Below are 12,048 nucleotides of genomic sequence, written 5' to 3' on the forward strand. Positions count from 1 at the left end.
AATGTGAGGTTATCCACTTTGGTAATACAAACCGGAGGGCAGATTACTATTTGAATGGCAATAGATTAAGAGATGGGGAAGTGCAGAGAGACCATGGGGTTCTTGTACACCAGTCTCTGAAGGCGAGCATGCAGGTACAGCAGGCGGTTAAAAAGGCAAATGGTATGTTGGCCTTAAAATCAAGAGGGTTTGAGTCTAGGAACAAGGATACCTTACTGCAGCTGCACAGGGCCTTGGTGAGACCCCACCTGGAGTATTGTGTGCAGTTTTGGTCACCTTATCTAAGGAAGGATGTTCTTGCAATGGAGGGAGTGCAGAGGCGATTCACCAGGCTGATACCTGGAATGGCAGGAATGACTTGGGAGGGAAGATTGCGCAAATTGGGATTGTACTCGCTGGAGTTTAGAAGATTGAGAGGGGATCTCATAGAGACGTATAAAATTCTGGCAGGACTGGACAGAATGGATGCAAATGGGATGTTTCCAAGGATGGGAAAATCCAGAACCCGGGGCCATGGTTTGAGGATAATAGGCAAACCATTTAGGACCGAGATGAGGAGGAATTTCTTGACCCAGAGGGTGGTGAATCTGTGGAATTCATTGTCACAGAGGGCAGTAGAGGCAGGTTCATTAAATATATTTAAGAGGGAATTAGATCTATTTCTTCAGTATAAGAGAGAGAAGGCGGGGACGGGGTACTGAACTTGAAGATCAGCCATGATATCGTTGAATGGCGGAGCAGGCTCGAAGGGTCGAATGACCTACTCCTGCTCCTATCTTCTATGTTTCTATGTTTAATCTGTAACAAACAACAGTTATTCCAATAATTAATCAATTCCCTCGATACTAAAGGTAGCTCACTCTAAATTTTCTTAAACTTTATTCCATTACGTCAAACTAAAAGTTCTGTGGGTTGAATTGAAAAAAACAAACATCTGAAGAGAAACAAGAATGTCTACAGACTCGATAGGTTCTGCACCATCCATGTTACCTTGATGAAGGGCTCAGGCCTAAAACAGTGATAATATATCTTTGCCTCCTGTGGATGGTAAGAGACCTTCTGAGTTTCTCCAGCACTTTTGTGTGTTAATCTAAAGTGCGCTTACAGATTTTTTTGATAAAAGAGTTTCCATTTTGAACATAATCTTGGCCGACATTAATGCTTTCTTCTTGAGAAAGCAGATTAAATGTCAATGGATTATGGTAGGGATGAGGAATAATTGAGAATTTGCAGCACTGTGGCACAGTTAGTGGAGTCACTGTCTTCCATTGCCAGAGACCCTGGTTCAATTCTAACTCTGGTGTTGTCTGTAGAATATGCACATTTTTCTGGGACACATGGATTGCTTCCAGGTGTTCCAGTTTCCTCCCACATATAAAGACCTGAAGGCTGATATTTTAATTAGCTTCCGTAAAATGTCACTAGTAGGTAGGTGAGTGGGAGCATGGTTGAGGGCAGTTGATATGAATGTGGAGAGAATAAAAATAAGATTATTGTAATGTTGGTATAAATGGGGAGTTGCTGGTCAGCATTGATATGATAGGTCAAACATGTTGCCATGCTGTATTTCTCCATGACTCTCGGACCCTAATGTATTATTATATCACAAGTATATTACTTGGTAAGAATCTTTGCTGAATTCATGAACATGTTTGTGGCTGGCTTTAGCCATGTTGTCCATTATTCAACAGTTGTCTCAAGGAAAATAACCCCTATCCCCTGAATACTTCAGAATAGGTAGCAGTTATGGATAGAATGGGAAATTAAGTTAGTTGGCAGAGGATAAATCACACAAAATTTACTAAAGGGTTGCCTGGATTGCAGTATCTAGAATACAGAGAAAGACTGAGTAAACTGGGTCTTTATTCATTGGAGCAGAGAAGGCTGAGGGGACATTTGATAGAGGTCTATAAAATTATGAGGGGGATAGATAGAGTAAGTGTGAATAGGCTCTTCCCCTTGAGGGTAGGAGAGATTGGAAGTTAAGGGTTGGAGCAAAACTTTAGAAGTAACATAAGGGGAAGCTTCTTCACTCAGAGAGTGGTGGCTGAGTGGAATGACCTTCCGGAAGAGGTAGTTCCAGCAAGGTCATTTCTGTCATTTAAGAGGAGATTGGATGAGTTCATGGATGTGAAGGGGTTGGAGGGTTATGGGCAGGGAGCAGGTAGGTGGAACTCATGGTGTTCACTTAAATTGGTGCAGACTAGAAGGGCTGATATGGCCTGTTTCCGTACTAATTGTTATATGATTATAAAATGAATTAGAGCATTTTGTGGAGTGTTGCAACAAGGGAAGAAATTATGAGATATCAATTCATTATGGGTTTCATTATTATATTTAAACAAGTAGATTTAATGTAAAGATTAATTTTTGGTACCTCAACATTTAATGATTGTTGTTAAATATAATTGAGCTTTTCACTTGTGAGATGCGGACATCAACATATTCAATATGCCGACCACCTGACAGATGAAACTCTAAAAGTAGAATATTATTTTAAAATAGAGTTTTGACTAATCATATCAAGTGGGAGAAAAGCAATGTCACAACCATTGGGAATCTAAATTCAAAACCAAAAATTGTGGAAAATCAACAGATATATTTGCTTCTGAAAAAAAAGTAAACTTTCTGGGTGTGAACCTTTTGTAATCGGTGAGTTAAATATGACAGGTTAACCTGTCCTATCTCTTCAGCTGCTTCGGGAACTGGTTCTGTACTTATTCACTTGAAAGTCGAAGATTATTCATGATGTACGAGGCCATCAAACCGTTTATTGGAATAAATAAAATCCACCATTTTATCCTGCATAGAATTCTTTTAGGCTTAGCGCACAAAGGTGCTGGAGAAACTCACCAGGTAGTGCATCGGAGGCAAAGAAATACAACCAATGTTTTAGGCCCAAGTCCTTCATCACGGTATGAGCGGAAAGCAGTCAGGCGCTGTGTTCCAGCACTTTTGTACATTAACTCCAATCGCAGCATCTGCAGACTTTCCTCTTTCACCACACTGTTGTTGCGACAATCGAGCCAAAGCATTAAATGCGGAAAAAATAATGGCAGCTTGATGCCGATCTTTGATTCGCATTTGACAGCAAAGATATAAATCTGTACCTTTCCTCAGCTCAGTTCTGAAATCTACAGGAGCTCTTCCTCTCTCTAATGCAGCGGATGTAATGAAATTAATTAGTTCCTTACCTGTCTGAAGATGGGAATGGGGCAGTTACTATAAATCATTATTTTACAGATTGTTTTCCCTGGTGTAAAGGTTGAAGGAGAAATGGAAGAGAAACTAATCTATAATTCCTTCAAGAAAGTACCTATTGGATATGATGGGGGGGGGGGGGGGAGAGGTGGGGAGGAAGCAAAATAGTTGTAAGATTTTCCACTTAATTGTCAGCTGAAGCAATTGCAAATTATACAGTCCCATCTTTCAACATTTATTGGATAGGAACCACATTCAAGTTGGAAAGGAACATATGTTTAACGTATACAGTATTAAAATGAGACAAAGCACAACTACTCAAATTACAGACCAATGTGTTTTGGCTTAGAACGTAGTAAATTGAAGACTACAGCACAGTACAGGCCTTTTGGGTCATGATGTTGTGGTGACCTATGTAAACCTACTCCACAATAATCTAATACTTTCCCTCTTCACACCCATATCCCTCTATTTTTCTTATATCCATGGGCCTATCTAAAATTCTATTGCATGTCCCTAATGTACCAGCTTCCACCCCCACCCGTGGCAATGCATTCCAGGCACCCACCACTCTGTGTAAAAAAAAACTACCTCTGACATCTCCCCTACACTTTCTTCCACTCACCTTTAACAGTCTTGATGGCGGCAGTGATCAGGACCAGGGATTGAATATCGCGCTGTCTGTGAGGAGTGTCTACGTAGGTTTTCCCCGGGAACTCTGGTTTCCTCCCACCATTCCAAATATACCGGGGGTGTTGGTTAATTGGGCAGAATGAGCTCCTGGGTCGAAATGGCCTGTTACTGTGCTGTATGTCTATTTTTTTTAAAATATGACGTTTGCAGGACAGGATTCTTTAAAATTGTGTTAATAGAGAGTCAGTAATTCCACCAGCCATACTCAAAAGCCAGTGAGAGAAGATAGCCATGTGTTCAGTGCTGGAGGTCAGGCCCTGCAGAGCCACAAACAGTTCTATATCTCACAAGACCATTGAATTTATGTTCAAATCCTGCATTCTGACTAACACTGGCTCTGGACCCTTTCCAATGTAACACTGGCCCAGCAATCATAAATGTGCAATCCCCATCAGTCCCTAACAATAATCTGTTACACCCACTTAGCAATACAGGTAGTCTTTGGCTACTCAAGAGTTCCATTCTGAGAACTAAATATAAGACAATTTTTCTGTGCGTCAGAACGAGTCTATGGAAACCTATCTTATAAATGCTCTACATTTACTTTCAACAGTTTTTCTGTTTCACTGAATAAATATCTGAAAATGACCCAAAACTAACAGAAGTAAATTACAAAATTCTGTAGACACGTGGTTGAAGTAAAAAAGCACATATTGCTGGAGAAGCTCCGGAGGTCAAACTGTGTCCTTTATGTAGCAAAGGTAAAGATACAGAACCCATGTTTCGGGCTTGAGCCCTTCATTAAATTATGAGAAAATGCCGAACAAAAGAGTGGGGGGAGGGAGAAAGGAGGGAGGGGATAGCAAGAATGATGTGGGGGGGGGGGGGATGGATGACTGGGTGGATGGAGGGACTGGAAAAACAGGAAGAGGGGGATGGGAAAGAAAAGGAAAGCAGGTTTAGGGGAAAGGCAGCAAAATCAATGTTAATGCCATTTGGCTGGAGGGTGCCCAAAAGGAAAATAATGTGGTGTTTCTCCAATCTGTGGGTGGTCAGGATGGGATAGTACACAAGGCCATGGACAGACATATGAGCGCAGGAGCATGACTTGGAATTTAAGTGGTTGACCACTTGGAGGCCACTGTGGTTGCGAACGGAACGGAGGTGCTGAGCGAAGCAATCTCCCAGTCTGCAACCGGTCTCTCTGATGTAGAGAATGCCACAAAGGATGCAGTAAATCAGTCCTCTGAATGTACAAGTGAAGTGTTGCTTCTCTTGAAAGGCCTGTTTGGGACCCCGAACCATGGTGAGGAAGGAGATGTGGGCACAAGTGTTACACCTCCTAAAGCCACAGGGGAAGGAAAATATATCCTGTAATAAGTGCCGGAAATTCCGGTGTATAATGTGTTGGATGCAGAGGTTGTTGGGGTGGAAAGTGAGGATGAGGGGAATTCTGTGTTTGCTGCATTTGGGGGCAGATGGAGCCAGGCAGTTGAGCGGGAGATAGAGGAGATGCAGGTAAGGGCTGAATTGTTGGTGGTGGGGGGAAGCCATGTTTGTGGAAGAAGGCAGACATTTCAAAGATCTGGACTAGAAGACCACATAGAAAATTACATGGGGCTGCCTCATGCACCCATGATGAGCTTGTCAACTTCATCCACTTTACAGACAACTTCCACCTTGATCTCAAACTCACCTGGTCCATCTCCGATAACACTCTTCCCTTCCTGGATCTCTCTGTTCCCATTTCGGGAGACAAGCTGGTCACCGACATACTTCAAACCCTCCAATTCCCACAGCTACTTGGGCTGCACCTCCTCTTACCCTGACCCCTGCAAGGATTCCATCCCCTTCTCTCAATTTTTCCGTCTCCACTGCATCTGTTCCCAAGATGAGGAATTATTTACTGCATCCAGTGCACACTTTGTGGCATTCTCTACACCAGAGAGACCGGTCGCAGACTGGGAGATCGCTTCGCTCAGCACCTCCACTCCGTTCACAACCACAGTGACCTCCCAGTGGCCAACCACTTAAATCCCACACTCACATGTCTGTCCATGACCTTGTGTACTATCCCACCCTGACCACCCGCAGAGTGAAGAAACAACATTATTTTCCTTTTGGGCACCCTCCAGCCAAATGGTATTAACATTGACTGTGCTGCCTTCCCCTGAATCTACTCACCTTTTCTTTTTTTTCCCAGTCCCTCCATCTACCCAGTCATCCCTCCTCCCCCTTATTCCTGCTGTCCCCTCCCTCTTTTCGCCTTTGCCAAAACTCCCCCCACACCAACTCTTTTGTTCAGCTGTTTGCCAGCATTTTCCCCTACTTTGATGAAGGGCTCAAGCCCGAAACGTCGGTTCTGTATCTTTACCTATGCTACATAAAGGACACTGTTGGACCTGCTGAGTTTCTCCAACATTGTGTGTTCAAAGCTAACAGAACATTTACTGTATCTATTCATGAATGAATAATGTGAATTTTTTGTTTGAAAATTTTACTAGCTTGAAAAATGAATAAAGTATGTATTTAAAGTTGGATTTTCCTGTTAGATCATTAATAACTCAAATACACAACAGGACTGTGCACAGAACTTGGTACCCGTTCTTTCTATCATGGTAATGTTAGCCAATTGGCATACCAACATTGTATCCAGCATCCAGAGGTTAATGATTACACCACACACTGTGACTCTCTGCTGCAGTGAGGTCGAGACAGATAAGATTTATAATAAGAAAATGGTTTGCAGGTTATCACTAACATAGAGCACTATGTCCTCCAACAGATCCCTTGGCTACCACCCCAGGGGAGTGCCTATCACTCCATGGTGCAAAAAGCATGCAGTCCTCTCTCAGGGAAAAAGAAATCATTCCACCCTGTTCATGCCCATGCAGTTCCCTGTAAATCAGGCAACCAGCACAATTTGCTATTGTGTGTGCTGAGTCTTGCAGTCCACAACTCGGATTGTGGATTAGAATTATCATACATAACTCCAGATTAACTCTTATCTCCATTTCATATGCCATTGGCTCAAAAACATCTGGATTGGTGCAAAACTAAGGCACCATGATTTCACCATGAAATTTTGGATTTTGTTACAGCAGATGGTGGACTGCAGAGAGGGAATTCTTATTGAAATGGATACATTAACACATTATTCCTCACTATTGGTCTGAATGCTAGGCTGGGTTCAGCTGAGATCTGCTCTACTCCTCCTATTCTGGTTCTGGACCTTTTCCAATCCTACTCCAGCACAGCGATAATTAAACAACAATCTCTTATCAATACATAACAATCATCTATTGCATCCACTTAGCAATACAAGCAGTCTTTGGTGACCTAAGAATTCCATTCTGAGAGCTATCCACAAGATGATTTCTCGAAGTCAGAAACATCTATTTTCTCTGGACACCCATCTTGTGTTGCTCGACATACGCTTTCTACAGTTCTTTCATTTTATTGGATAAACATCCAAAAATCACCCAAAACTAAACTAACAGAACATTTACTATATCCAGTGATGAATTAATAGCATATTTTTGTTTATTATTTCTACTAGCTTGAAAAAGTACTTCAGAAATGAATAGAAGTATGTGTGTAAAGTCGGATTTCCCTGTTATGTCATTAATATCTCCAAATCACTGAAGGTGGTGGATTTCATTGAGGGAATCCTTAATGAAATGGATGCATTAACACATTATCCTTCATTATCGGTCTGAATTCTGGAATGGGAAACTTCTGCTGAGACCTGTCCTGTTGCTTCTACTCTGCTTGTCCTCGACTAATTCATGCTGAATACAAAGCTGTGTGCTTACTACAAATTCATCCATGTTTGGAGCAACAAGTTTCTGTAAGACCTTATCAACTAATGGTCCTTCAGCCCTTTGTATTCTTCTGTAGAAATACAGCAACCAGAAGAAATCAGCCAGTAAGTACCTCACGGCTCCTTTAAGTAGATCTGAAGGAGAATTCCTCATCTTCCTGAGCCTGAGTTCACCCTGCCATGGTTAAATGTCAGAACCATCAAGGACCAAAGTGGCATTACAGGAGTTCATTCAGCATTGCGCCTTGATTGACCTCATAATCTGCTAACTTTCCAAAAAAAAATGTACTACTGACCCCAAATTTCACCTTTCCCAATACTCGTTTTCTGCTTGACTCAATCTACATCCTTTTATTCTATTAACCCTACTTCCATTTCCCTTTCTTTAGGTGAAAGACTCAGATGGTATATGCGAGCATTATCCCCTTCAGCCTGATGAAACTCCAAGCAATTTTTTTTTAATTGAGATACTTTTTGTGGCATTAAGCGGATTAAAATGCCAGTCACCAGCAGGGACTGAAGCAGATGAAGCAACTGCTTGTCCTTCGTGTAACAATTTTGTTCTGTTTGCAAGCATGCACTGAGAATATAAAGTAATGCTCAATAAATAATTTTATCATAACATCACAGCACAAATAAAAACTAAACGAGCATGGCTTCAGGCACTGAAATGGAGACAGATGGGCATTGGGTAGTTTGAAAGTAACACATTGGTTGTTAGCTCCATAGCCGATTTCTAGCTGTGACGAAAACTCATAGCTGTTTGACAGCTGTTACAGCTGGTAAATCTGGTGACAGGACATCTAGCTGCCAAAATCATCTAAAGGCAGAGCAGGCCACTTATACCGAGTCCTTGCCATTTACTGGGCCTTATGAATCTAGTGGGATCTAAATGGCCATTAGAATCCTGAGCACAGGACCACACTTAAAAACAATAGCATAGCCTCAAGTTTTGGCTGGATGAAAAAAATTCAACTCAGGGAGGGTCTTAGTGGTGAAATTAAAAGGTCACTCATCGACTCTTCTTTGCTTTTCCAGAAACGAGATAACCCTCAGATGACACCTGCCTTCTCTGCAAGAGCCAATGAACTGAAGCGAAAGGACAAATACATGAGCCCTCTCTTTTCCAGTCATGTACGGAAGGTAAGTACAGTAGGTTTTCATGGTTTTGCTACATCTCTTTCAAACACAGCACGAACCATAGAATTACGATGGCACAAAGAATGCCCATTGATAATGGCATTGAGTTTATTGTCATACCCATAAAAGCAATGTGCATATGCACCAAAAATTCTTACTTGCTGCAGCCAAACAGGTACATTTTGTTCAAAAGAATAACAATAATAATAAAATAGACTAAATTACCCCATACAGAAGGAAATAATAAATTCAATTTAAATTTAGACATTCAACATGGTAACAAGCCCTTCCGGCCAACGAGCCCGGGCTCCCAAAAACACCAATTAACCTACAACCGCCGTACATTTTTGAAGTGTAGATGGAAACCAGAGCACCCGGAGGAAATGCACACGGTCATGGGGACAGCGTACAAATTCTTAGAGGCAGTGCCGGATGTGAACCCAGGTCGTTGGCACAGTAACAGTGTAAGGCTAACTGCTATCCTAACCTTGCTGACCTAAATATAAAATATAGATGTGTAACAGCGCACATATTTGCAGCGGCGAACCAGCCCCGCTTGTCACGCGCAGTCAACGGAGCAGCTGTGGCAAAGATGGCGTCACAGGTGCTTCTCTTCAGGTACAGACTGGATGTACGTGTACATGCTTACATCAGCTTGACGTGAGTTCCGGTATGCGAGAGGCGAAGTCCAGACAGCCTTAAAGGCTGTGGCGTGAACTTCAAAGTAAATCAGTTGTGCTTAACGAGCTCAGGCTGCTGTCTTAGTTCTTCCCGCTGCGCTCGCGCACAACCCACTACACTGGTGACCCTCTGCAGATAGATAATAAATGCAGGCACAGATAGTACAAGAAAAATGTGATGTTTCAAACGTGCAGACAGGTCTTTTTGGGGAGCCAGAGTAGTTTCAGAATCAGAATTTATTGTCATGAACAAGTCACGAAATTTGGTGTTTTGCAGGAACATCATATTATAAACATTTATATAAACCACCGTAAAACAATAAATTTTAAAATAGTGCATGAAAGGTAAGGCAGTGTCTTTGGCACATTGTCCACTCAGAAGTATGATGGCTGCAAGATAAAAGCTGTCCTTCTGCCATTGATGCTCGACTTCAGGTTCCTGTACCTTTTTCCCAATGGTATCAGAGTGAAGAGGGCATAGCCTGGGTGGTGGGGGTCTTTGGGGGTAGAGGCTGCTTTTTTAAGATGCTGCCTCTCATAGGTGCCCTCAATGCAGTGAAGTCTGGTGCCTGTGATGTCGCAGGCTGAGTTAACAACCCGCTGTAGTTTTTTCTTGTCCTGAGAGTTGGCACCCCTCCATACCAGATAGTGATGGAACCAGCCAGAATGCTCTCCACGGTACACCTGTAGAAGTTTTCAAGTCTTCAGTGACATACCGAATCTCCTCAAACACCTCATGAAGTATAGCCACTGGCAAGTGTTTTTCAAGATTGCATTGATGTGGAAGCTTCAGGACGGATCCTCAGGGATTTTGACACCCAGGAATTTGGAGTTTTTGGTTAGGATGGTAAAAGAGGTTCAAGCACATGAGAGCTATTTTAAAAAAAGTTCTGAGCCTAGAGATACTGGACTTCAGGCTTCTGCACCTTCTTCCTAATGGTAGCAGTGAGAAGAGATTGTTACAGGGTGATGGGGGTCCCCTATGATGTTGACTACCTTCTTGAGATAACTCACTTTGATGTCTTCAAAGCATGAGAGTTCAGAGATGAGATGGATGGGCCCATCAAGACAATTCTATTTCGTTGTCTTGCAACCCAGTCAGTCTCAATCCAGCACTCAGTTCATCTTTCATTTGATACTTGCATAAAACCCTCTTTTTGTTTATCCTGGTGAAATAAAATCCAATCCAGTTACATATAATCCTTTGCCATAGCATGCTCAAATAGTAGGGATAAGTTACAAACATTGAGAATGTAGGGTAAAAGAAATGCTATGACATCAGTAGTCTCCATTTCACAACTTTTATATGGAATTCAACAAACAGGAACTCTTCAGCATAACAAAGCTGTTGGATTCGACGCCGTAAATTTTCAAAAATGTGGAGGAATGTTCCTTTCCTGAATACTGACGTCCCTTTGAAGAATAGAGAAAAAGTATTCAAAATCATTACAGTGGCCTTTGAGAATAGAAGTTGTAATTTTAAATGGTCAGCTTGTTTTCTATATGTGCCCAACAGATATTTAGAAATATTCACAATGGCAACAGATAGACTGCAAAGTTTCTCAGTACAAGAGGAGCAGATATATTTTTAAAACCTGTTTGGGTCACAATATGGTGTGTTAAGTAATGCAGTCTTTTTAAAGGTTTTGTTTAGAGCTCAACCTACTGGAATGTCAAAAATCTGCTTTCTAATTGATGTTAATTTGGCAGTTTCGGAAACATGGGGCCATATGAAAAATAGGTGCTACAGACAACCATTCTGACTTTCAAATTATATTCTACTTGATTTAAACTTGTATTCTACTGGAGGCACTTAATGCTTGATGACACAGGTGGCCAGAAAGAGATGATCTTCATCCCCAACAATGCATTTCCTTTGCTAAAGACAACTTGTCTGAGGTAAAAATGCTGTGATGGCATCCAAACTGAAGAGAAATGGAGGCCTGTGTTTGATTAATGGTGAGAGAAACTTGAGGCGAGCTGAAGGATTATTTTAGCAGTATTCATCTGAGTCATGAGTGACTGAAATTGATTTTTGCTTCATTAGATTGTTTTCAGGACATTTAAAAAGGGCTGTGGAGTAAGAAAGATTAAACTCAGAATTTTTTAGCTTTCACAGCTTCAGAGCCAATTTTCATATAATGGGCTCATACCAACAGCAATGACCCGAAAGCAAAAGAAAAGGTGAGCAAGACAAGGCCACACAACCAAGGACCATGGCTGATCTGCCCCTGGCCTTATCGCCCCTTCTCTGCCAGTTCCAGATAAACCCTGACATTTCAAAAAGTATCCACTTTCATTTTAAATGCACCAAGGATCCAGCCACCAATTTTTAAAAATTTGGACCTGGAGCACGATAACAGGCCCTTCTGGCCCACGAGCCCATGCTGCCCAATTATACCTTGAATCCTTGTGCATTATGAAGGGTGGGAGGAAACCCACACAGACACGTTACAGACAGTGTCGGATTGGATCCCAGGTGGCTGACGCTGTAATGCCGTTGCGCTAACCGTGCTCCCACTTTCTGAAGGAGAGAATTCCAGAGATTCGCTGTCCTCTGTGAGAAGTAGT

At 42.0% G+C, this 12,048-nt stretch overlaps 1 protein-coding gene across 5 annotated transcripts in view; it reads left to right on the plus strand.

Moving 5' to 3' along the window:
* The window catches only part of LOC138746709 (unconventional myosin-Id-like), a 303,031-nt gene that overhangs the window by 176,649 nt on the left and 114,334 nt on the right, over positions 1 to 12,048 (plus strand). For all 5 annotated transcript variants that reach the window (XR_011347053.1, XM_069905032.1, XM_069905030.1 and 2 more), the window contains exon 19: positions 8,696 to 8,800. Coding sequence is in view for 4 of the 5 variants with exons in the window: in XM_069905032.1 (XP_069761133.1) it covers positions 8,696 to 8,800 (105 nt within the window). In the remaining variant the exon portion in view is untranslated. The remainder of the gene's footprint in view (positions 1 to 8,695; positions 8,801 to 12,048) is intronic.

The sequence above is a fragment of the Narcine bancroftii genome, chromosome 12, assembly GCF_036971445.1.
Source record: "Narcine bancroftii isolate sNarBan1 chromosome 12, sNarBan1.hap1, whole genome shotgun sequence".
Classification (NCBI taxonomy): Eukaryota; Metazoa; Chordata; class Chondrichthyes; order Torpediniformes; family Narcinidae; genus Narcine; species Narcine bancroftii.